At 42.0% G+C, this 25,022-nt stretch overlaps 1 protein-coding gene and 1 long non-coding RNA gene across 11 annotated transcripts in view; one reads left to right on the forward strand and one right to left on the reverse strand.

The window, feature by feature from the left end:
* Nucleotides 1-25,022, reverse strand: part of LOC117517424 (neurexin-2-like) — a 643,324-nt gene that overhangs the window by 16,189 nt on the left and 602,113 nt on the right. For 6 of the 10 annotated variants that reach the window (XM_034178433.1, XM_034178434.1, XM_034178432.1 and 3 more), the window contains one exon: nucleotides 3,095-3,184. The exons of the other annotated variants lie outside the window; for them this stretch is intronic. In XM_034178433.1, the coding sequence (XP_034034324.1) occupies nucleotides 3,095-3,184 (90 nt within the window). The remainder of the gene's footprint in view (nucleotides 1-3,094; nucleotides 3,185-25,022) is intronic. 10 annotated transcript variants of the gene reach the window in all.
* Nucleotides 26-23,802, forward strand: LOC117517428. Its single transcript, XR_004562726.1, has 3 exons — nucleotides 26-380; nucleotides 22,942-22,946; nucleotides 23,791-23,802. It is a non-coding gene; the product is annotated as an uncharacterized LOC117517428 (long non-coding RNA).

Raw genomic sequence — 25,022 nt, forward strand, 5'->3', positions numbered from 1 at the left:
TAAAATAAGACAAAGAAACAACAAAAACAGATAGAAAGAAGAAGGGAGCGGCACAGTAGACAAAATGTCAGATTTATGTGTTGCACTGGAGCACGATTTGTAACCAGAAGAGCCTAACTGATTACAGACATTGATATTTACAGTATTTAGAAAAAGTTATTTGGTTAAAACATGGTTTAAATGGTATATGTTTTGTAATAAGGGAAGGCTAGTTAGAGGCATGTTTATAATTTGAGACATGCAGGTTACAATCATCAAGAGGGTTAATGGCCATATTAAGGTGCCTAGTTATTACAGGGATGATCATTTTGAGCTCCTACGATATACGTTAAACTAACTGCATAGGGAAAGGGATGAATGCATTTTCAGATCTAGCTTTAGTAATAAAAGGTGCTGTGCTACTTAAAAAATGTTAAGAAAACATAAAACTTTGCGACAGAAGATTGGAAAGGCTTATCAGAATTGTTCATAATGAGAACATTACCTGTTCTGATTCTGATATATTAAGTTTGACCAACTTGACTCATGTTTTGTACACTGAAAAAAGTGAAACTTGGACCACAATGCATTACACCTAAATGTATTAGTTTTTCAAAATTATATTTGTAAACTGTATTAGTCAACATTTCCTTCGAAAGACTCCAAACTGCTCCCAGTCTAAAAGTATTAAAATGCTTAAAGTGCTTGAAAAAACTGCAGTACTCTGAGTCTACTTTTCAAGAGACACTATTCTAAATACATCCAACTTGAGAATGCACCAAATGAGAACAGAATGCATGCAGCCATATGCAGTCACCTGTAGAAAAGGTGCTACACCTAGTGTCTGTTTTGACAGTGCTTTGTCTTAAAAATCTGAAAATTTCAGAAAGACAAAAAGTCATTACAGTGCCTTTTCAGGCAACCAATCAGATGGGGCCAAATTCCTCACCCTGACAAACAAGGAAAGGAAAGAACAAACCTGTTTTGGGCATTTTCATCTACTGTCAACTGAAATGTCACACAAAATCCAAATAAAGATGAACAAACTCATCTATGGGAGCAGATTGGACAGACTATGTTGCTAGCAAAGATGAGTGCTTTTTTCACTGTACTGTATTTCCTCAATTAAATGCCTGGCCTTGAATAGGGGCCTGCCACACTTAATGGGTGGGTCAAAACTTTGTTTGAAAAAAATAAATGCCTGCCTTAAATAAGCACTGGGTCTGATTTATGCTTCTACAATTCCATAACTCTGTGGCCACGCAATGAAGTTGATGTGGATGTGACCCTTTCGAAGTTCTCCGTCGTGTTGGTGGGTGTTGTAATGCAATTTACCGCCAGAATAGTAGGGGGTGCAACGTGGAGAACAAGGCAGGACTTTCTTTTCGATTGCACTGCCACTGTTCCTGGTTTATTTACAGTCTGTGGTTCCTGGTAGTTTTTTTCTCCCTTTTCTGGATGAACTTATCCCTTAATGAGCTCCACTTCTTTATACAATCATCCACCCCCTAACCAATGTTGCATGCAATTTCCTTGCATGAATTGCGGGTCATTTGAGCATCATTATAGTTTTTCTACTCTGTGTTGTAAAGTTGGTCATATTTACAGACTTTTCTGCCAAATCTTCCTCTATTTGATCGATGATTGAAATGTAATCTGCGTGTGCACTGCAAAAACTTTTAAAACATGTCGGGAGAGAAAGGAGTGAGACTGCAAACATGACCAATGACAGCTGTTGCGGTCTCCATCGTTTTGTGTAGCTTCAATTTTTGGGAGGTACACGTCAGGCTACAGAGAGGGGCTTGAAGAGGGTACACAGCCATGTAGAGGGCTCTGATCTAAAGCAGTTGAGTTTGGTTTGCCACACCCACAGTAATGTGTGAAACTTAACACCATATTACAGTGCAGACAGCAAGCAGAATTTTGTTTATAATCACCAGCCTTGAATTTACTGCCTATCTCATTTAGGCGCCGGATCTGAGTATGGTTTGAAAAAACATAAATGCCCAGGCGTTTGATCAAGGAAACATGGTATGCAATATGCATTTTAAAACTGTGAGAAGATTACTGTTGTAATACAAACATAACCTACTATTTTGCACTTTTTGGCACCTTGCCATCACTTTTCTGTCACAATTAAAAGATAAAAGTAGAAACTATATGGGCATGGAAGCTTAGTTAGTCAAACCTAAAATATCACTTAAGTTGATCAAAATTTCAGTTGAGTAAAACTATGCACCAGGGTGCCTTAAACATTATTATTTTTTCTGTGTACTTCGGATGACCTAAATCTATACGACACCAGAAGCACAGCCTTCACTACCAACAGCTGCCTTCATCCATTAAGAAATTGAAACACACTCCTTAAGGGCCAGTAATATAACAGCACCATTTTCAGCAGCGTTACATGAGAGGAGGAGGGCTGCAGTAATGGAACCACCTCAAGAGAATTCTTAATAGCAAAGTTAATGGCTGCAAACAGCGATCTACCCCAAAAGCCTGTCAGGACTGCTTGGTTGCAGCAAAAACGTGAGCTGGGGACTCTGGATGTTGTAACTAGAACAGGGTGCAAAAATACAAGCTTGTGGGGAGCAAGAAAAGGGAAATTGAGTTATTTTGGTATTATTACATCCACAAGTTATGTCATACATATATTAGTTACTTTAATCTTAATATAAGTGTTACAGAGCAGTTTTATGATTTTTTTTAAATACAGCATAATTACACAAAGACTCTAATTACACACAGAGGTTAGGAGGGACATTAGAGGGTTAGAAAAAGGTTATGACTTTTTAGTTACGTGGTTTAAAATCAAGGTGCAGATTTTCCATAAGGAGTAAGGATGACAAAGGAAGGGCAAGTATGATTTTACAGCTATGCCCTTTTGTTTGAAATTTTAGTTATGTAATTATTCTGTGAAATTTACATAATATTCACTCAAGTTATGCTCATGCAAATTCCCAATCAGCAGCAAATTCAATAAGAAAAGGGGCGGTAACCATCTGGCAAGAAGTGTTGGATCCTTGTCACCCTTGTCTTTTGGCACTGCACCTCTGATTGGGGGGGAAGGCTATTTAGTAGTTATTTAAGGGTTAATTAATTAATTAACTTTTACCTTTATCGAGTAGCCACTCGTCAACTACCCGACCAAGTCTGTATGGGATTCTTTGTCTAGCAATAGCCAGTCGTTCATTATCATAGTGTCCTTCAAAGAATTTGGAGAGACAGATTAAAGGTTAAAGTCTGCAAGCTGAAAGATCACATGGTTAGAAACAGTGTTAATAGCTAACATGTTTAACAAGTTATAAATTTTAAACTAAATGTCAAACTTTTGATATCTAGTTATGAACACTATTTAGAATAATGTTTAGACTATTTATAATGTGCTAGTTAGTGTGAATAAACTATTTATGTTTTTTAAGCAACCCATTAATCACAAATCCAATCAGAGTAAAATGTTAATTTTAATGTACTACATTAAAAACTACTTAATTCAGACACACATAAACAGAAAATCAAGGCAACTTTTCTGTGTTAAACAGTGATACACATTCTGTAATCATCATGAAAACAATTATTTGTTGAATCTGACATAAATCACAAGAAAGAGCCAAAGTCTCAATCCTACTTCTGAGTAGGCCTCTGTTCGGAGATTTCATACTGAACTAGAGTACCGCGCTCATAGAGCGCAAACCTCCACCAACACTAGTTTCCAATTCCTCAAAATTTAACCTTGGAAACATTTTTCAAGGTCAAAGTCCTGCTAAAAGTGGCTTTTCATGAGCTAAAGTAGATGTAATCAAATGTCAGGAGTATGTATTTACCATGCACTTGAATCAAAGGTTTTTTTGTGGTGTTGACAGGTTTTTTACCCCATTTTTTTGGTTTCTGAATTCTTTTTGAGATCATTCTCAGGGAACATTGGTAATCTCTGCTATGCAGAATTTGTCATTGCTTTTTGGCACTTGGTTTCCGACTGATAACTGGAAGATAGACTAAGGCATAAAATTGGAACCTCCATCCAATTTTGGTGGTGTAGGTCTTAGTTTAATAGTGGAGTAGAGCACAGAAGGATATTCTTTCACCAAAACAGATCAAATCTAAGCTTGCATCTCAGCATGTACCTTCCAACAATTTGTAGCAAAACCTTCAAGTCTTCTTTTTAAGAAAATCATCTTCTATATCACTTCATCATGAAGCTGTATAACTGATGATACAAAATGCAAAATTTGCAGTGTTCTCACTCTTGTCCTTCTTGCACAGTCACAGTCATATTCAGTGGCAGCTTTACCATCAGAGAGCCTCGTCCACAAGACAACAAAAGACGCCAAGCTGTTAATGATGTTAAAGGGGGTAGCACACGGCATCAAGAACAAGGGTATGTAAACTTTTGATCAGGGTCATTTTGGTAGTTTCTGTTGTAACTATGATGTAAAAATAGTAAACGCAGTTGTCTGACAGTAAATGGCTTCACCCAACCACTAACCATGAGTGAAAAAAAGTTTTTGTGTTATCATTCATATTCTCTGAAAAATGGCCAAAAAAAACCCCCAAAAATTCTGTCGGGGTATGTAAATATTTGAGCACAACTGTAAGTCAGTGGGGAGACTGTTTTACATTACACACGTTTACTTTTTCAATTTGTAAATCTGAAATTCTGAGGCCTCAGTTTTCCTTGAATGCAGCATGAACTTCAAACATTACATGCTTCCTCCTAAATCTCACAGCACAAACTCAATATACATGCCAAGGACTCCCCCCCAAATAAATACTTTACCTGCAATAGAATTAGTTGTAATTTTGTGATATAACACAGAAATAACAGTAGTTAGGTTTCAACATAAAGTAAATTTTTATTATTATTTTATTATTATTATTATTATTATTTATTTTTATTTTGTGGAAAATCAAAGGGGACTACATCTTTAAAGCTGTGCACAATCATCTAACACATAATACACCATTAGTCTAAAGATTTGTTCATGAAAATATGCAAATAAGTACATCATGGAGTAGGACAGATGCTGTCATGAAGTGCGATTGGACTTCAGCTCTTTATTTAACACATGCAATCACAGAAGAGCAGTTAATCAAATGAAAGACACAGCAACAAATATCCTTCATGATGAAAAATAATGTCCAGAAGAGGGGAGACCCGGGTGTTAAAATAGTGAATACCTGAAATAAAGGTGGTGATTTAATCAGTTCTCGTTGGCACATGATCATCGATAACACGAGAATGCCGCGTGGTGTCTCTCACAAACAAATAGATAATAAAGACAATGTGGGGTGAGGCATGTTGTTGTGAACATGGAAGAGGAGGCACAGAACATGACAGTTGCAGTCAGGCTGAACTTACTCCTAGCTTTAATATACAGTTGCATATCTGTTTACTCATGTTTTTTTTTTAGGTTTTTCCTCATGTAATCCTTTTTTCTAACAATAATGTTATTCATTGTATGTCACTTTGTGTTGTTTCTCTGTTGAGTGCCTAAAAACACTGTTCGTCTTCCTTACACACGCCTAAGCCTTTAACAGTGTTTGATGATGCAATGCAGTGATTCCCGTGTGACACTTGCTGCTGTCACAGCTGACCTATTCTTGTTTCTTGGTGTCATTTTCCTTTTTCTCACAAAAAAACAAAACAAAAAAAAAAAACAATTCCAGTGAAGTTGTGTGAAATGTAAATAAAAACAGAGTACACTGATTTGCAAATCCTCTTCAGCCTACTGTATATTCAATTGAATATAGGTTTGACACTGGGACTACCAGCATTTTCTCACTACTCCTTTATCTACCAGAGGCTGCCAAATGGCAGTGCTGGGGTAATTTACAACTCATTAGGCCACCTTTTCTTATGTACATGCAGCCATTAGATCGGAATGTGCCAGTAGCAGAGTGACCGACAGTTTGAGCCTTCTGAATGCAAGTGTTATAGGCCATGGTGTGGAGGCTGTATTGTGAAACTTTATTCCACTAATTCAAGAACTATATGCATGCAGACAAATAATGAACAATGAGACCAACATAAATAGTCTCAATAAAACACAGTAGTGAGTTTTAAAAAAATGACCGAAAAATTGATCAAATTTAAGACTTAAAACACAAAACTAAGCTTCATGAGTTAAATGTAAAGGCAGTTTTCTTTTAAAAGGTTGCAGTGATGATGAGCTCTCTGTTACATTTCTTTTATCATTTCATATTTGTACGACACAATATGGAATATCTGATGGAAAACAGACCATGGTTAGTTTTATAGAAAGGACAGTGAAGATGACTATTCTGTTTCATGTTTTATGAATAAATCTGTAACTTTAATATGAACAACTTTCTAAATGCTAATGGTAAACAGGGATGGGTGTGGGTGTGAACGATGATGATCCAGGGCCTCCAGGTGGATAAATAGCCCGGTCACAACACATATTTCACTTACTCTGTTGACTGAGAAGCAAAGATGCCAAAGGTTTACAGCGCTCAGCAGGCTTTGGACATGATCCTCAACCATGTCAACCCCTGTGACTCAGATGGAGAAGAAATAACCCTTGTGCTGAATTCCGACTCTGAAATTTCTTCTGGTAAGATTTCCTATTTTCGTTTGCCGATTATGGCTGTTGTGTTTTAGGAAGAGACGCACTGCAAAAAGTACCATCTTGATAAGTTAAAATTGCTCAAAAAATATTATTTTATCTTAATTTGAGTAATTTTGACTTGTCAAGAAAAAAATGTTTGCCAATGGGGTATGATATTTTGACTTAAAACAAGACAAGATGTCTTGATAAGATGTTTTTACTTAGGTTTTTATGAAAGTTTAAGTAAAAAATGTCTTTTTTTCAAGTAGCTGAGGGTTGTTTTTTTTTGTCTAAATTTATGTAAAAATATCTTTACCTATTGGCAGTTTTTCAAAAGTCAAAATTACTTAAAATAAGGTTAAAAAAATCTGAACTTGAGCTATTTTGACTAAGCAATATGCCACTTTTTGCAGTGTGAAAACAATCCTAAATTAGTACAAAGGAGGCATACTTGAGATGTTTTGGAATTATAATTCAAATAATATCTTTGTGTCAATTTCACATTATTTCAACATTTCACTAATCAAATCTCAAACATATCATCACCCTGTAGATAAGGAGACTTCGCCACCTCCAGAAAAGAGAGGTTGCATGGAGACACACGAGTGGCTGACAGAGACGGCAAAAGACGGCACAGTGTGGCGTGAAGAACAGATCAGAAGGCCTCTGCATCACAGCCCAACTGAATGTCATGCCACAGATGGAGAGTTTTCTCTGTTTCATCACTCTGGAAATGCTTCGGACCATTCAGGAGTGGACTGTCCAGTATGCACGCCAGACACAGCATGGAAACTGGTTCATGGCCCTCCCTGAACTAATGGCGTTCAATGCAATCCTCATCCTGCGAGGGATTGTCCGCCTTCCAGCGGTGCATGACGGATGGTCAGCAACACTGGGAGTGCCCTTGATCAGCAAGATTATGGCTCGAAACCGCTTCCAGGACATCATGCGGCACCTACGCTTCGATGACAAGGACACACGCAGTGAATGAGTTGCAAATGACCGGTTTGCTGCAGTCTTTGACGTTTGGGGGTCTTTTGTTGCCAACTGCATCACTTCTTACAACCCAGGAAGGCACATCACCATAGATGAGCAACTTTTCCAACTAAGACTCGTTGCTGTTTCCTGCAGTACATAGCAACAAAACCTGACAAGTTTGGCATAAAGTTCTGGGTAGCATGTGACCTGAAATCCAAGTATGTATGCAACATCATCCCATATCTTGGCAAAGACTCCAGTCGTCCCACGGGGGAAAAACTATCAGAAAATGTGGTGATGAAGCTTATGGAACCATTTATGGACAACGGAAAAACCGTTACTGCAGACAGTTTTTTTTTACCTCATTGTCACTAGCACAACGACTGCTCAGCCGGAAGACCACCCTCCTTGGCACAGTAAACAAGATTTGCCGTGAGCTTCCAGACTCTGCCAAAAAGACTTTGGACCGCGAGGAATTCAGCACACAGGTGTTTTCAACCTCTGGTGCCACACTGATCATTTATGCACCCAAACGGAGAAAGACTGTCTGCATTCTCAGAAGCATGCACAGTGTGGTGGAGACTGGGGATACCCCCCCCCCCCCCCAAAAAAAGCCTAACACAGTCACCGACTACAACAGCCTGAAATGCGGTGTGGATGTCATGGACCAGATGGTGCGAAAGTACACTGTATGTTCAGGAACACGGCGTTGGCCAGTCGCTGTGTTTTACAACCTGACTGACATTGCAGCACTGAATGCACATGTGCTTTATCAGGCATGCACTGGGGTCAAAGAGAGACGGGTGGACTTCTTGGTGAAGCTTGCAAGAGAGCTTGCACAGTCTCACATGGCAGCCAAGGAGGTGGATAAGGAAAACCTTCAGCAGCAACCACCCACACCTGACACAGGGAAAAGGGCATTGTGTCAGGTTAAGTGTTGCTGCAAGAATAACCATGCCACTAAGCGTTGTGTTTATTGTAACAAGTTCACATGTGGCAAATGCAGAAAGGAGATGTTGTGGCAGTGCCAGGTGTGTTCAGACAATCTGTAAGCAATACATTTCACCAAGAATGCAAACATAAACAGTGTCTACCTTTTACTATTACTGTTCCATATCTTTACCCGTTTGTGCCCAGATTGTTGCCAGTAGTCACACAGCTTGTCACTAGGTCAAATGTCACCTAGTAATGATAGAAATAATAACAATATAGAAATAACAAAATAATATTAGCCATAATAACTATTGAAGTAATAGTGGTACAAATATAATTCCAAATGCTATGGATCAAAGAATCTGATAATGTTGACAAAATTAATGTAGAAATTTTAGTTTGAGGTGTAAATCACAATATGAGGGGGAAACAAGCTGCTTAGCAGAAGTCTGCGCTCTCCGAGTGCTTTTCTGGTTCCAATTTTTTTAATACTCAAAACCTCAACAAACAGAACCTCTAAACCTCTAAACATATATGGCCCAGATCTACCACACCAGACAAGACCCAAGGTGTAGACATTGGACGGTTGGTCGGAGCCATCGTGTCCTCCAGACTAAAGAGGCTACCCAGATTGTTACCAGCGCAAAGTTCAAAAGCCAGTATCTGTGATGGTATAGGGGTGTGTTAGTGCATGAGCAAGTTACACATCTGTGATGGCACCATCAATGCTGATAGGTACATCCAGGTTTTGGAGCAACACATGCTGCCATCCAAGGAACGTCTTTTTCAGGGACATCCCTGCTTATTTCAGCAAGACAATGCCAAGCCACATTCTGCACGTGTTACAACAGCGTGGCGTCATAGTAAAAGAGTGCAGGTACTAGACTAGCCTGCCTGCAGTCCAGACCTGTCGCCCATTGAAAATGTGTGGCGCATTATCAATTCAATCAATCAATTTTATTTATATAGCGCCAAATCACAACAAACAGTTGCCCCAAGGCGGTTTATATTGTAAGGCAAGGCCATACAATAATTACGTAAAAACCCCAATGGTCAAAACGACCCCCTGTGAGCAAACACTTGGCGACAGTGGGAAGGAAAAACTCCCTTTTAACAGGAAGAAACCTCCAGCAGAACCAGGCTCAGGGAGGGGCAGCCTTCTGCTGGGACTGGTTGGGGCTGAGGGAGAGAACCAGGAAAAAGACATGCTGTGGAGGGGAGCAGAGATCAATCACTAATGATTAAATGCAGAGTGGTGCATACAGAGCAAAAAGAGAAAAAAACACTCAGTGCATCATGGGAACCCCCCAGCAGTCTAAGTCTATAGCAGCATAACTAAGGGATGGTTCAGGGTCACCTGATCCAGCCCTAACTATAAGCTTTAGCAAAAAGGAAAGTTTTAAGCCTAATCTTAAAAGTAGAGAGGGTGTCTGTCTCCCTGATCTGAATTGGGAGCTGGTTCCACAGGAGAGGAGCCTGAAAGCTGAAGGCTCTGCCTCCCATTCTACTCTTACAAACCCTAGGAACTACAAGTAAGCCTGCAGTCTGAGAGCGAAGCGCTCTATTGGGGTGATATGGTACTATGAGGTCCCTATTATGAAGCGCAAAATACGACAACGGAGACCCCAGACTGTTGATCAACTGAAGTCCACCTACAAAGCTTCAACAGTTAGTGTCCTCAGTTCCCAAACACTTATTGAGTGTTGTTAGAAGGAAAGGTGATGTAACACAGTGGTAAACATACCACTGTCCCAGCTTTTTTGAAATGTGTTGCAGGTATCCATTTCAAAATGAGCAAATATTTGCACAAAAACAATAAAGATTATCAGTTTGAACATTAAATATCATGTCTTTGTGGTGTATTCAATTGAAAATAGGTTGAAGAGGATTTGCAAATCATTCTATTCTGTTTTTATTTACATTTTACACAACATCCCAACTTCATTGGAATTGGGGTTGTAAAAAAAATAAAATGAATATCACAAATGTAAAGTCAAGCTGAAAAACGAGTCAGACTGTGTTTTTGTTTTTTTCTGTATCTGTCAACCTTAATTATTGGGACAATGGAAAATTAAATCAAATCAAATCAATTTTATTTATATAGCGCCAAATCACAACAAACAGTTGGCTCAAGGCGCTTTATATTGTAAGGCAAGGCCATACAATAATTATGGAAAACCCCAACGGTCAAAACGACCCCCTGTGAGCAAGCACTTGGCGACAGTGGGAAGGAAAAACTCAGAGTAGAGATCAATCACTAATGATTAAATGCAGAATGGTGCATACAGAGCAAAAAGAGAAAGAAACACTCAGTGCATCATGGGAACCCCCCAGCAGTCTAAGTCTATAGCAGCATAACTAAGGGATGGTTCAGGGTCACCTGATCCAGCCCTAACTATAAGCTTTAGCAAAAAGGAAAGTTTTAAGCCTAATCTTAAAAGTAGAGAGGGTGTCTGTCTCCCTGATCTGAATTGGGAGCTGGTTCCAGAGGAGAGGAGCCTGAAAGCTAAAGGCTCTGCCTCCCATTCTACTCTTACAAACCCTAGGAACTACAAGTAAGCCTGCAGTCTGAGAGCGAAGCGCTCTATTGGGGTGATATGGTACTATGAGGTCCCTAAGATAAGATGGGACCTGATTATTCAAACAATGTCGGACTCTGTAGTTTTCTCTGGGCCCCTCCCCAATCGGACCGGGAGTGACATGTTTAGCCGCATGTTCTCCTTGAATTGCTGGCTGTCTGAGTGGTGTCCAAAAAATGAGGTGGGCTTCATAGATAATTGGCAAAGCTTCTGGGGAAAACCTGGTCTTGTTAGGAGAGACGGCATCCATCCCACTTTGGATGGAGCAGCTCTCATTTCTAGAAATCTGGCCAGTTTTCTTAAATCCTCCAAACCGTGACTATCCAGGGTTGGGACCAGGAAGCAGAGTTGTAGTCTTACACACCTCTCTGCAGCTTCTCTCCCCCTGCCATCCCCTCATTACCCCATCCCCGTAGAGACGGTGCCTGCTCCCAGACCACCAATAACCAGCAAAAATCTATTTAAGCATAAAAATTCAAAAAGAAATAATAATATAGCACCTTCAACTGCACCACAGACTAAAACAGTTAAATGTGGTCTATTAAACATTAGATCTCTCTCTTCTAAGTCCCTGTTAGTAAATGATATAATAATTGATCAACATATTGATTTATTCTGCCTTACAGAAACCTGGTTACAGCAGGATGAATATGTTAGTTTAAATGAGTCAACACCCCTGAGTCACACTAACTGCCAGAACGCTCATAGCACGGGCCGAGGCGGAGGATTAGCAGCAATCTTCCATTCCAGCTTATTAATTAATCAAAAACCCAGACAGAGCTTTAATTCATTTGAAAGCTTGACTCTTAGTCTTGTCCATCCAAATTGGAAGTCCCAAAAACCAGTTTTATTTGTTGTTATCTATCGTCCTCCTGGTCGTTACTGTGAGTTTCTCTGTGAATTTTCAGAACTTTTGTCTGACTTAGTGCTTAGCTCAGATAAGATAATTATAGTGGGCGATTTTAACATCCACACAGATGCTGAGAATGACAGCCTCAATACTGCATTTAATCTATTATTAGACTCTATTGGCTTTGCTCAAAATGTAAATGAGTCCACCCACCACTTTAATCATATCTTAGATCTTGTTCTGACTTATGGTATGGAAATTGAAGACTTAACAGTATTCCCTGAAAACTCCCTTCTGTCTGATCATTTCTTAATAACATTTACATTTACTCTGATGGACTACCCAGCAGTGGGGAATAAGTTTCATTACACTATAAGTCTTTCAGAAAGCGCTGTAACTAGGTTTAAGGATATGTTTCCTTCTTTATGTTCCCTAATGCCATATACCAACACAGTGCAGAGTAGCTACCTAAACTCTGTAAGTGAGATAGAGTATCTCGTCAATAGTTTTACACCCTCATTGAAGACAACTTTGGATGCTGTAGCTCCTTTGTGATTGATCTCTGCTCCCCTCCACAGCATGTCTTTTTCCTGGTTCTCTCCCTCAGCCCCAACCAGTCCCAGCAGAAGACTGCCCCTCCCTGAGCCTGGTTCTGCTGGAGGTTTCTTCCTGTTAAAAGGGAGTTTTTCCTTCCCACTGTCGCCAAGTGCTTGCTCACAGGGGGTCGTTTTGACCTTTGGGGTTTTTACGTAATTATTGTATGGCCTTGCCTTACAATATAAAGCGCCTTGGGGCAACTGTTTGTTGTGATTTGGCGCTATATAAATAAAATTGAATTGAATTGAATTGGAATTGAATCTGCGTAACAATGAAAATTTAAGCAATGCTGTCTAATAATACTGCCTAAGGGAAGCATGTATAAAGTGAATAACATTGGTCCTAGCACAGAACCTTGTGGAACTCCATAATTAACCTTAGTCTGTGAAGAAGATTCCCCATTTACATGAACAAATTGTAATCTATTAGATAAATATGATTCAAACCACCGCAGCGCAGTGCCTTTAATACCTATGGCATGCTCTAATCTCTGTAATAAAAGTTTATGGTCAACAGTATCAAAAGCAGCACTGAGGTCTAACAGAACAAGCACAGACATGAGTCCACTGTCTGAGGCCATAAGAAGATCATTTGTAACCTTCACTAATGCTGTTTCTGTACTATGATGAATTCTAAACCCTGACTGAAACTCTTCAAATAGACCATTCCTCTGCAGATGATCAGTTAGCTATTTTACAACTACTCTTTCAAGAATTTTAGAGAGAAAAGGAAGGTTGGAGATTGGCCTATAATTAGCTAAGATAGCTGGGTCAAGTGAAGGCTTTTTAAGTAATGGTTTAATTACTGCCACCTTAAAAGCCTGTGGTACATAGCCAACTAATAAAGATAGATTGATCATATTTAAGATCGAAGCATTAATAAATGGTAGGGCTTCCTTGAGCAGCCTGGTAGGAATGGGATCTAATAGACATGTTGATGGTTTGGAGGAAGTAACTAATGAAAATAACTCAGACAGAACAATCGGAGAGAAAGAGTCTAACCAAATACCGGCATCACTGAGAGCAGCGAAAGAGAACGATATGTCTTTGGGATCGTTATGAGTAATTTTTTCTCTAATAGTTAAAATTTTATTAGCAAAGAAAGTCATGAAGTCATTACTAGTTAAAGTTAAAGGAATACTCGGCTCAATAGAGCTCTGACTCTTTGTCAGTCTGGCTACAGTGCTGAAAAGAAACCTGGGGTTGTTCTTATTTTCTTCAATTAGTGATGAGTAGTAAGATGTCCTAGCTTTACGGAGGGCTTTTTTATAGAGCAACAGACTCTTTTTCCAGGCTAAGTGAAGATCTTCTAAATTAGTGAGGCGCCATTTCTTCTCCAACTTACAGGTTATCTGCTTTAAGCTGCGAATTTGTGAGTTATACCACAGAGTCAGGCACTTCTGATTTAAGGCTCTCTTTTTCAGAGGAGCTACAGCATCCGAAGTTGTCCTCAATGAGGATATAAAACTATTGACGAGATAATCTATCTCACTTACAGAGTTTAGGTAGCTACTCTGCACTGTGTTGGTATATGGCATTAGGGAACATAAAGAAGGAATCATATCCTTAAACCTAGTTACAGCGCTTTCTGAAAGACCTCTAGTGTAATGAAACTTATTCCCCACTGCTGGGTAGTCCATCAGAGTAAATGTAAATGTTATTAAGAAATGATCAGACAGAAGGGAGTTTTCAGGGAATACTGTTAAGTCTTCAATTTCCATACCATAAGTCAGAACAAGATCTAAGATATGATTAAAGTGGTGGGTGGACTCATTTACATTTTGAGCAAAGCCAATCGAGTCTAACAATAGATTAAATGCAGTGTTGAGGCTATCATTCTCAGCATCTGTGTGGATGTTAAAATCACCCACTATAATTATCTTATCTGAGCTAATCACTAAGTCAGACAAAAGGTCTGAAAATTCACAGAGAAACTCACAGTAACGACCAGGTGGACGATAGATAATAACAAATAAAACTGGTTTTTGGGACTTCCAATTTGGATGGACAAGACTAAGAGTCAAGCTTTCAAATGACTTAAAGCTCTGTCTGGGTTTTTGATTAATTAATAAGCTGGAATGGAAGATTGCTGCTAATCCTCCGCCCCGGCCCGTGCTACGAGCATTCTGACAGTTAGTGTGACTCGGGGTTGTTGACTCATTTAAACTAACATATTCATCCTGCTGTAACCAGGTTTCTGTAAGGCAGAATAAATCAATATGTTGATCAATTATAATATCATTTACCAACAGGGACTTAGAAGAGAGAGACCTAATGTTTAATAGACCACATTTAACTGTTTTAGTTTGTGGTGCAGTTGAAGGTGCTATATTATTTTTTCTTTTTGAATTTTTATGCTTAAATAGATTTTTGCTGGTTATTGGTAGTCTGGGAGCAGACACCGTCTCTACGGGGATGGGGTAATGAGGGGATGGCAGGGGGAGAGAAGCTGCAGAGAGGTGTGTAAGACTACAACTCTGCTTCCTGGTCCCAACCCTGGATAGTCACGGTTTGGAGGATTTAAGAAAATTGGCCAGATTTCTAGAAATGAGAGCTGCTCCATCCAAAGTGGGATGGATGCCGTCTCTCCTAACAAGACCAGGTTTTCCCCAGAAGCTTTGCCAATTATCTATGAAGCCCACCTCATTTTTTGGACACCACTCAGACAGCCAGCAATTCAAGGAGAACATGCGGCTAAACATGTCACTCCCGGTCCGATTGGGGAGGGGCCCAGAGAAAACTACAGAGTCCGACATTGTTTTTGCAAAGTTACACACCGATTTAATGTTAATTTTACTGACCTCCGATTGGCGTAACCGGGTGTCATTACTGCCGACGTGAATTACAATCTTACCAAATTTACGCTTAGCCTTAGCCAGCAGTTTCAAATTTCCTTCAATGTCGCCTGCTCTGGCCCCCGGAAGACAATTGACTATGGTTGCTGATGTCGCTAACTTCACATTTCTCAAAACAGAGTCGCCAATAACCAGAGTTTGATCCTCGGCGGGTGTGTCGTCGAGTGGGGAAAAACAGTTAGAGATGTGAACAGGTTGGTGGTGTACACGGGGCTTCTGTTTAGGGCTATGCTTCCTCCTCACAGTCACCCAGTCAACCTGCTTTCCCGGCTGCTCGGGATCTGCCAGGGGGTAACTAACGGTGGCTAAGCTACCTTGGTCCGCACCGACTACAGGGGCCTGGCTAGCTGTAGAATTTTCCATGGTGCGGAGCCGAGTCTCCAATTCGCACAGCCTGGCCTCCAAAGCTACGAATAAGCTACATTTATTACAAGTACCATTACTGCTAAAGGAGGCCGAGGAATAACTAAACATTTCACACCCAGAGCAGAAAAGTGCGGGAGAGACAGGAGAAGCCGCCATGCTAAATCGGCTAAGAGCTAGTAGCTATGCTAAGCTAGCGGATTCCTAAAAACACGCAAAGTGAATAATGTGTAAATAATTTAGAGGTGATTCAGCAGAAGGAGTGCTTTAGTTAAGGCACGTAAAGATTACACTGGGAAACAAATCGTAATCTAGATAACTAGATCAATCTAACTGCGCAGATTAAACAGCTAACAGATACAGAAAAACATCGCTGTGCTCCGGAACAGGAAGTGATACAATACCGCAATGAGAGCCAACCACCAGTAGAGGCAAGCAAGAGGATCATAATGTTTTCATTATCGGATTAGCTTTTCAGATAACTTCGAAAACCATCATCAGACTAACGTATTTTTGCAGACGTGGCAAACAATGCTGAATAGTTAGAAACATCTATGAGATCTAAAACCATTTAAGCACCTACCTGTTAAATTTTTTATAGTAGATGCACAGTTCTATCCTCCCTAAATAGAGGAGAGCTGGTTCTAGAAGAAACTGCCCTATCCTCTACAGGCAAAGGAGAACTGGTCACAAAAAAGAAAAAAGGCTCATTTGTTTTGACCCCATACTAATACACTGGCAATATCACCCAGGGGCGTAGGCAGAAATCATAAAATGGGTGGGCCCAGAAAAAATCAGACGGGCCCAACCTTTGGGGTTGTAGGTAAGGTGTAGGTATTATAATACACCGTTTGAAAAAGTATTGTTGTGTGGGCCGCTGAAGAGGAGGTACTGCTGGCCCACCACCACCAGATGGCGCCCTGCTTGAAGTGCGGGCTTCAAGCACGAGAGGGCGTCATAGCAACCGGGAGTGACAGCTGTCACTCGTCATCAGCACCAGCTGTCACTCATCCACATCACCACCACCATAAAGGCCGGACTGCAACTCCACCTCCCCGCCGAGAAATCAGCTACCTTGGAGGTAATTTCTCTGCTGAATTTAAACTGAATAATAGTCTGATCTCATTTGCAGCCGTTTCCCTGTGACGTATTCCTTATCTGCTGTATTGGCGTTTGGTGTGGACTGCGACGGCTTCGCCTCCCTTCCCAACCAGATAAGTGGTTTTCACAGGAGCTGTCCGAGTGTGTTATTGGAGGTGGAGGTTCTCCCTCCTTACAGAACACAGACTGTGGGATTACTGAGTGTGCGTACTCACACTCAGCTGTGCTGTTTCTGTTCTCTGCCAGCAGTACCAGGTCTGACAGCTGGAGACGGTGACCACCTGGGGACCCAGGACTTGGCGGCTCCGGTGTTCTTCAGATCTGTTGGCGGTGAGGGCCGTGTGGGATCCGGCTCGGTTCTGGACGGGCGTCTCCTATCCTCAAGCCTGCCCACACGTCACCCAACGTGTAATTGACTATAGTCTAAAACTGATTGTTGTCTGTATTCCGTTGTGCACAATTTACAACATTAAATTGTTACTGTTTGGCTTATCCATTGCCCGTTCATTTAACGCCCCCTGTTGTGGGTCCGTGTTCCTACACTTTCACAACAGGATTTCTCGGCCAGCGTCATGGATCCCGAGGGGTGTCAACCATCGCTTGAACAGCCAATGGAAGAGTGAGGTGCACAGGCGCCAGCAGGATGCGTGTTAGGTGAGCTGCAGCACATCTTAACCGCTTTTACTGCTCGGTTGGACTTAGTTACCGAGCAGAGCATTGTTCTCCATTGAAGGATGGAGGCTCTCACCGCCCAGGTGGAAGCGCATGCTCAGGGCGCTGCTGCAGCACCTCCTCCTGCTGACCGAATGCCAGAGACAGACATTCCACTGGTCGTTCAACGAACCCCCCCACCTTCCCCTGAAGCATACATAAGCCCGCCGGAGCCGTACGGAGGCTGTGTGGACACGTGCGTGGACTTCTTGATGCAGTGCTCGCTCGTCTTTTCACAGCGTCCCGTCATGTACGCGTCAGACGCTAGCCGGGTGGCTTACGTTATAAATTTGCTTCGAGGAGAGGCACGCGCCTGGGCTACGGCGCTCTGGGAGCAGAATTCACGGCTCCTAAAGATTTACACTGAGTTTGTGAGGGAGTTCAGACAGGTGTTCGACCACCCTCATAGAGGCGAGACCGCTTCAAGCGTGCTGCTGTCGATAAGACAGGGGTGTCGAAGCGCAGCGAAGTATGCAGTCGACTTCCGCATCGCGGCAGCGCGAGCCGGTTGGAATGCTGTTGCGCTCCGCGCCGCCTTTGTAAACGGACTGTCTCTGGTCCTTAAGGAGCACCTGGTGGCGAAGGACGAGCCGTGGGATTTAGATGGGCTTATCGACCTGGTTATATGGTTAGACAACCGATTAACAGAACACCGACGAGAGCGAGACAAAGGACGTGGTCAGGCACAAGCCATCCCTCTTCCTCCCGGGTCCGAAAGGGAGCCGACTTCCCCACGCTCCACAGCCAGGGCTCTCCACGTGACGACAGCTCCCCCTGCTGACATTGCTATGGAAACGAAAAGGGCCAAAAAGCGATCAGATCAGAGACAAAGGAGGCTGATCCGTGGAGAGTGTTTTCTCTGCAGCTCAACCGAGCACACACAGAGAGAATGCCCCAAACGGCCAAAACAGCAGCACTCGTCCTTAGAGACTGGGCTAAGGGTGGGTCACAATACCCACGCAGGGAGACCCCGAAAATCTGCACGTATCCCAGTCACGATCCTGAGTGGGGATCTAACCCTTCACACCTCAGCAATGGTGGACACGGGGTCGGAGGGGAATATGCTGGACAGCAGATGGGCAAAGGAGGTTGGGCTCCCTCTAGTGGCCTTACCATCACCATTGTCGGTGCAGGCACTAGATGGCACCCTTCTTCCACTAATCACACACCAGACACAGCCCGTGACTTTGGTTGTATCTGGGAATCACAGGAAGGAGATTGTGTTTTATGTAACACCTTCTACCTCCCGAGTGATTTTGGGTTTTCCATGGGTGTTAAAGCACAATCCCCGGATTGATTGGCTGTCTGGAGTTGTGGTTCAGTGGAGCGAAACCTGCCACCGGGAGTGTTTAGGATCCTCGGTTCCACCCGGTGTGACAGCTAAGGAGGAGGTTTTAGTCCCCCCCCAATCTGGCGGCGGTGCCAGCCGAGTACCATGACCTTGCTGACGTCTTCAGCAAGGATCTGGCACTCACGCTGCCCCCACACCGTCCGTACGATTGTGCCATTGATTTGATACCGGGCGCTGAGTACCCGTCCAGCAGGCTGTACAACCTCTCACATCCGGAAAGCGAATCAATGGAGACCTACATCCGGGACTCGTTAGCTGCCGGGTTGATCCGGAACTCCACCTCCCCGATGGGTGCTGGTTTCTTTTTTGTGGGCAAAAAGGACGGCAGACTCCGTCCATGCATTGATTACAGAGGGCTGAACGAGATCACGGTTCGCAACCGATACCCGTTACCTCTGTTGGATTCAGTGTTTACGCCCTTGCATGGAGCCCACATTTTCACGAAATTGGATCTTAGGAATGCTTATCACCTGGTTCGGATCCGGGAGGGAGACGAGTGGAAGACGGCATTTAACACCCCGTTAGGTCACTTTGAGTACCTGGTCATACCGTTCGGCCTCACAAATGCGCCCGCGACGTTCCAAGCGTTGGTTAATGACGTCTTGCGGGACTTCCTGCATCGGTTTGTCTTCGTATATCTAGACGATATACTCATCTTTTCTCCGGATCATGAGACCCATGTCAAGCATGTACGTCAGGTCCTACAGCGGTTGTTGGAGAACCGGCTGTTTGTGAAGGGCGAGAAGTGCGAGTTCCACCGCCCTTCTTTGTCCTTCCTGGGGTTCATAATCTCCTCCAACTCTGTCGCCCCTGATCCGGTCAAGGTTGCGGCGGTGAGAGATTGGCCCCAACCAACAAACCGTAGGAAACTGCAACAGTTCCTCGGTTTTGCAAATTTCTACCGGAGGTTCATCAAGGGCTACAGTCAGGTAGTTAGCCCCCTGACAGCCCTGACCTCCACAAAAGTCCCCTTCACCTGGTCGGATCGGTGCGAAGCCGCGTTTAGGGAGTTGAAACGCCGGTTCTCGACTGCACCGGTTCTGGTGCAGCCCGATCCCAATCGCCAGTTTGTAGTTGAAGTGGACGCCTCTGACTCAGGGATAGGAGCCGTGCTATCCCAGAGCGGGGAGTCCGACAAGGTTCTCCATCCATGTGCCTACTTTTACCGCAGGTTGACCCCGGCTGAAAAGAACTATGACGTCGGCAATCGGGAACTTCTTGCGGTGAAGGAGGCTCTCGAGGAGTGGAGACACCTGTTGGAGGGAGCATCTGTACCATTTACGGTTTTCACGGACCATCGGAACCTGGAGTACATTCGGACCGCCAGGTGTCTGAACCCCAGGCAAGCCCGCTGGTCACTGTTCTTCGGGCGTTTTGACTTTCGGATCACCTACCGCCCCGGGACGAAAAACCAACGATCTGACGCCCTGTCCCGAGTGCATGAAGAGGAGGTCAAGACCGAGCTGTCAGACCCGACGGAAACCATCATCCCTGAGTCCACTGTCATGGCCACCCTCACCTGGGACGTGGAGAAGACCGTCCGGGAGGCCCTGACACGGAGCCTGGACCCGGGGACAGGTCCGAAGGACAAATTGTACATCCCACCAGAGGCCAGGGCTGCGGTCCTAGACTTCTGTCACGGTTCCAAGCTCTCCTGTCATCCAGGGGTGCGAAGGACCATGGCAGTGTTCCAGCAGTGCTTCTGGTGGGCGTCTATGGAAGCCGACGTCCGGGAGTATGTCCAGGCCTGCACCACCTGCCCGTGCCTCATCGCCCCTGGTCTCACATCGGCCTGGACTTTGTCACGGGCCTCCCGCTGTCCCAGGGCATGACTACCATCCTCATGATAGTGGACCGGTTCTCCAAGGTGGCCCACTTCGTGGCCCTCCCGAAGCTCCCGACGGCCCAGGAGACTGCAGACCTCCTGGTCCACCATGTCATGCGTCTGCATGGGATTCCATCAGACATTGTCTCGGATTGTGGTCCTCAGTTCTCCTCCCAGGTTTGGAGGAGCTTCTGCAGGGAACTGGGGGCCACCATAAGTCTCTCGTACGGGTACCATCCCCAGACGAACGGGCAGGCAGAGCGGACCAATCAGGAACTGGAGCAGGCCCTCCGCTGCGTGACCTCCGCGCACCCGACGGCCTGGAGTGACCATCTGGCCTGGATCGAGTACGCTCATAATAGCCAAGTATCGTCTGCTACCGGCCTCTCCCCGTTTGAGGTGTGTTTGGGGTACCAGCCCCCATTGTTCCCGCTAGTGGAGGGAGAGGTCGGGGTGCCCTCAGTCCAGGCCCATCTGAGGAGGTGCCGTCAGGTGTGGCGTACCGCCCGCTCTGCCCTGCTCAAAGCCCGGACGAGGGCCAAGAACCATGCAGACCGCTGGCGTGCCCCGGCCCCTACGTATCAGCCTGGGCAGGAGGTTTGGCTTTCCACGAAAGACATTCCCCTGCAAGTGGAATCCCCGAAGTTAAAGGACAGATACATTGGACCTTTCACCATAACCAAAATCCTCAGTCCAGCCGCAGTGAAGTTGAAGCTGCCCTTACCAAAAAGTAGTATATACAAGTATGTTTCAAGTATACTTCTAGTTTACTTTTTATATATTTATCAGTACTATTTTTTGGTAAGGGGTCAGACACAATACTCTTCATGGATAATGCAAGCTGCAGTGCAGCACCACACACACACACACACACACACACACACACACACACACACACACACACACACACACACACACACACACACACACACACACACACACACACACACACACACACACACACACACACACACACACATTCAGTGCAAGTCTGGTAGCCTGCTTGGCTCGGCCTAAACCCAAACGTCAATAGGTATTTAAATAAGGCATTGTTTCAAAAATGAATTCCAAGTTTAATGATGAACACATCTCAGCCAACTGCACAGACGCTGTGTGCACAGTTACACAGACGCAAAGTGTCAGACACAAGCACCTCATGGACAATGCAAGCAGCAATGCAACGCTTAGTCATGTAAAGTCCTTTAAAATAAAAATTCAAAATATATCCGCAACATGAAAACAGGTTGGCTCGGCGGCCAAATTATGAAATTGAATGAAAATGAATGAATGAAAACTGTTTATTTCGAACATTTGATACAACAACAATTACAAGATAGATCAGTGAAGACAACAACAAAAAAGTTCCTACTGTGTACCCAACATGTCCAAAAAGGGGTAGGGTGAAGCATCAGCTTATTTTTCCCTACCCCTTCTTCCCCACAACCAGTGATACCCTTTGCCACATATACACATAGATTCCTACACACCTAAACCGATATCAATATATATATATATATATACTATATATATATACTATATATATATATATATATATATATATATATATATATATATATATATATATATATATATATATCTCAATATATATATATATATATATATATATATATATATATATATACACATACATACACACAAACATAAATATACACCTACACATACCTACTTACATACAAAATACTATATATTTACAAGCCGAAGCAAAAAACAAAAACACCCTAACCCTCATTACCCTTCCTCCTCCCTATACCTAGAAAAAAACATATTTTTGTACTGCTATTTGAACTGGTTCATGCTTGGACATTGCTTGAGCCCCACTCCCAATCTGTTCCACATCCTCACCCCACAGACAGAAATACAGAAACCTTTTAATGTTGTTCGTGCCCACTGATGCTTTAAATTAAATTTCCCCCTCAGACTGCAATCCCCTGATCTGTTAAAAAAACATATTTTTAATATTTGCTGGAATTAAATTGTTTATTGCTTTATACACGATTTGTACTGTTTGAAAATGAACCAAGTCTGTGAATTTTAAGAATTTGGATTGTAAAAATAGTGGATTTGTATGATCTCTATAGCCAGTATTATGAATAATTCTTATAGCTCTTTTCTGCATTACTGATAGTGATTGTGTTGTACCTTTATAAGTATTACCCCATACCTCTGCACAGTACTGTAAATATGGTAAAACCAGTGAGCAGTAAAGAATGCGGTGTGAGTTGTGGTCCAGAATATGTTTCGCTTTGTTTAGAACTGAAATGCTTCTTGACAGTTTACTTTGTATATGTTTTATATGAGTCTTCCAGTTTATCTTATCATCTATTATCACCCCCAGAAACTTATTTTCATGTACCCTTTCAATATCTACCCCCTCGACTTGTAACTGAACCTGCATGTCTGTATTACAATAGCCAAATAACATGTATTTTGTTTTACTTAAGTTTAATGATAATTTGTTTCTGTCAAACCATATTTTCAATTTTCCCATTTCTATACTGATCCTCCTCAGTAACTCTTGCAAATCCCCCCCTGAACAAAAAATGCTTGTGTCATCTGCAAATAATACTAATTTTAATATTTTGGAAACATTGACAATATCATTTATATAAATTAGAAACAGTTTTGGACCCAATACGGACCCCTGTGGGACGCCACAAGCATTGTCCAAGCATGATGATGTATATTCCCCCAACTTCACAAACTGTTTTCTGTTACTTAAGTAGCTTCTTACCCAGTGCAACACCAACCCCCTAATCCCATACTGTTCAAGTTTATTGATTAATATGTCATGATTGATTGTATCAAAAGCCTTTTTAAGGTCTATAAATATTCCAATGTAATTTGTGGTCTATGGCGTTTGTAATCTCCTCAACTGATTCTATTAATGCAAGTGATGTTGAACTATGTGCTCTGAATCCATATTGACTATCAGTAAGTAATTTATGTTTATTTATGAATTTGTCTAATCTATTATTGAATAACCTTTCTAATAATTTGGAAAATTGTGGAAGCAAAGAAACAGGTCTATAATTTGTGAAGTGGTGTCTATCCCCAGTCTTATACAGCGGCACAACCTTAGCTATTTTCATTTGATTGGGAAATTTACCGGTTTGAAATGATAGGTTACAGATGTATGTTAATGGTTCTACAATCCATTCAATGACCTGTTTTACCACCACCATATCAATTTCATTTAAATCGGTAGATGTTTTATATTTACAATTATTCACAATGTCTATAATTTCTTTTCCATCCACTGCTGTGAGGAACATTGAACAGGGATTTCTTTCTATGAGATTATTATCCCAATCCTCAGGTTGGGAATCTGGAATTTTTTCTGCCAAGCTTGGTCCAATATTTACAAAAAAATTATTAAAACCGTTGACTACCTCATCCTTATTTTCCTTCTTGACATTATTATCAATGAAATATTGAGGGTTTTTTATTACCATTTTTGATAATGCTATTTAATATATCCCATATTCCTTTAATATTGTTTTTGTTATTATATAATATGTTACTATAATATTCCTTCCTACATACCCGTATAATATTAGTTAATCTATTTTGTATTTCTTATATCTATTTTCTGCCTCTTTAGTCTTTAGTTTTATGAATTCTCTATACAGTGTATTTTTCTTATTACATGCATTTCGTAACCCTTTCGTCATCCATGGTCGAGCTTGGATTTTTTGTTTTCTGTAGTCTTGTTTAATTGGACAATTTTTATCATATAATGATGTAAATATTTGTAAAAAGTTTCATATGCACTATCAACATCACTTTCACTGTATACCTTTTCCCAGTTTTGCTCCTGTAAATCCTTCTTTAGTGTGTTCATGTTTTCCTCTGTCCGCACTCGCCTGTATTTTATTTTCTCCTCTGGCTGATTCCGCCGATGGTTTCTATTATAAACGATGAAAACTGGTAGATGATCACTAATGTCATTGATTAATAATCCACTCACAGTGTTATTCTCAATATCATTGCTGAATATATTATCAATTAAGGTAGCACTATGGGATGTAATTCTGCTTGGCCTGGTGATTTTTGGATATAAACTCATACTGTACATTATACTGATAAATTCATCTGTTAATTTATGCTTATTTGGATTGAGCAGATCAATATTTAAGTCACCACAAATGAACACAGTTTTTTGATTAGTTTTTGAGAACATTTTTCCCATACAGTCAGTGAATGTTTCAATACTAGAACCTACAGCTGACTAATACATTTTTGCTTTTTTCTTCACATATTTCAATAGTTATACATTCTAATAAGTTATTGATCACAGTTGTCATATTGTCT

This window comes from Thalassophryne amazonica, chromosome 9 (assembly GCF_902500255.1).
Source record: "Thalassophryne amazonica chromosome 9, fThaAma1.1, whole genome shotgun sequence".
Classification (NCBI taxonomy): Eukaryota; Metazoa; Chordata; class Actinopteri; order Batrachoidiformes; family Batrachoididae; genus Thalassophryne; species Thalassophryne amazonica.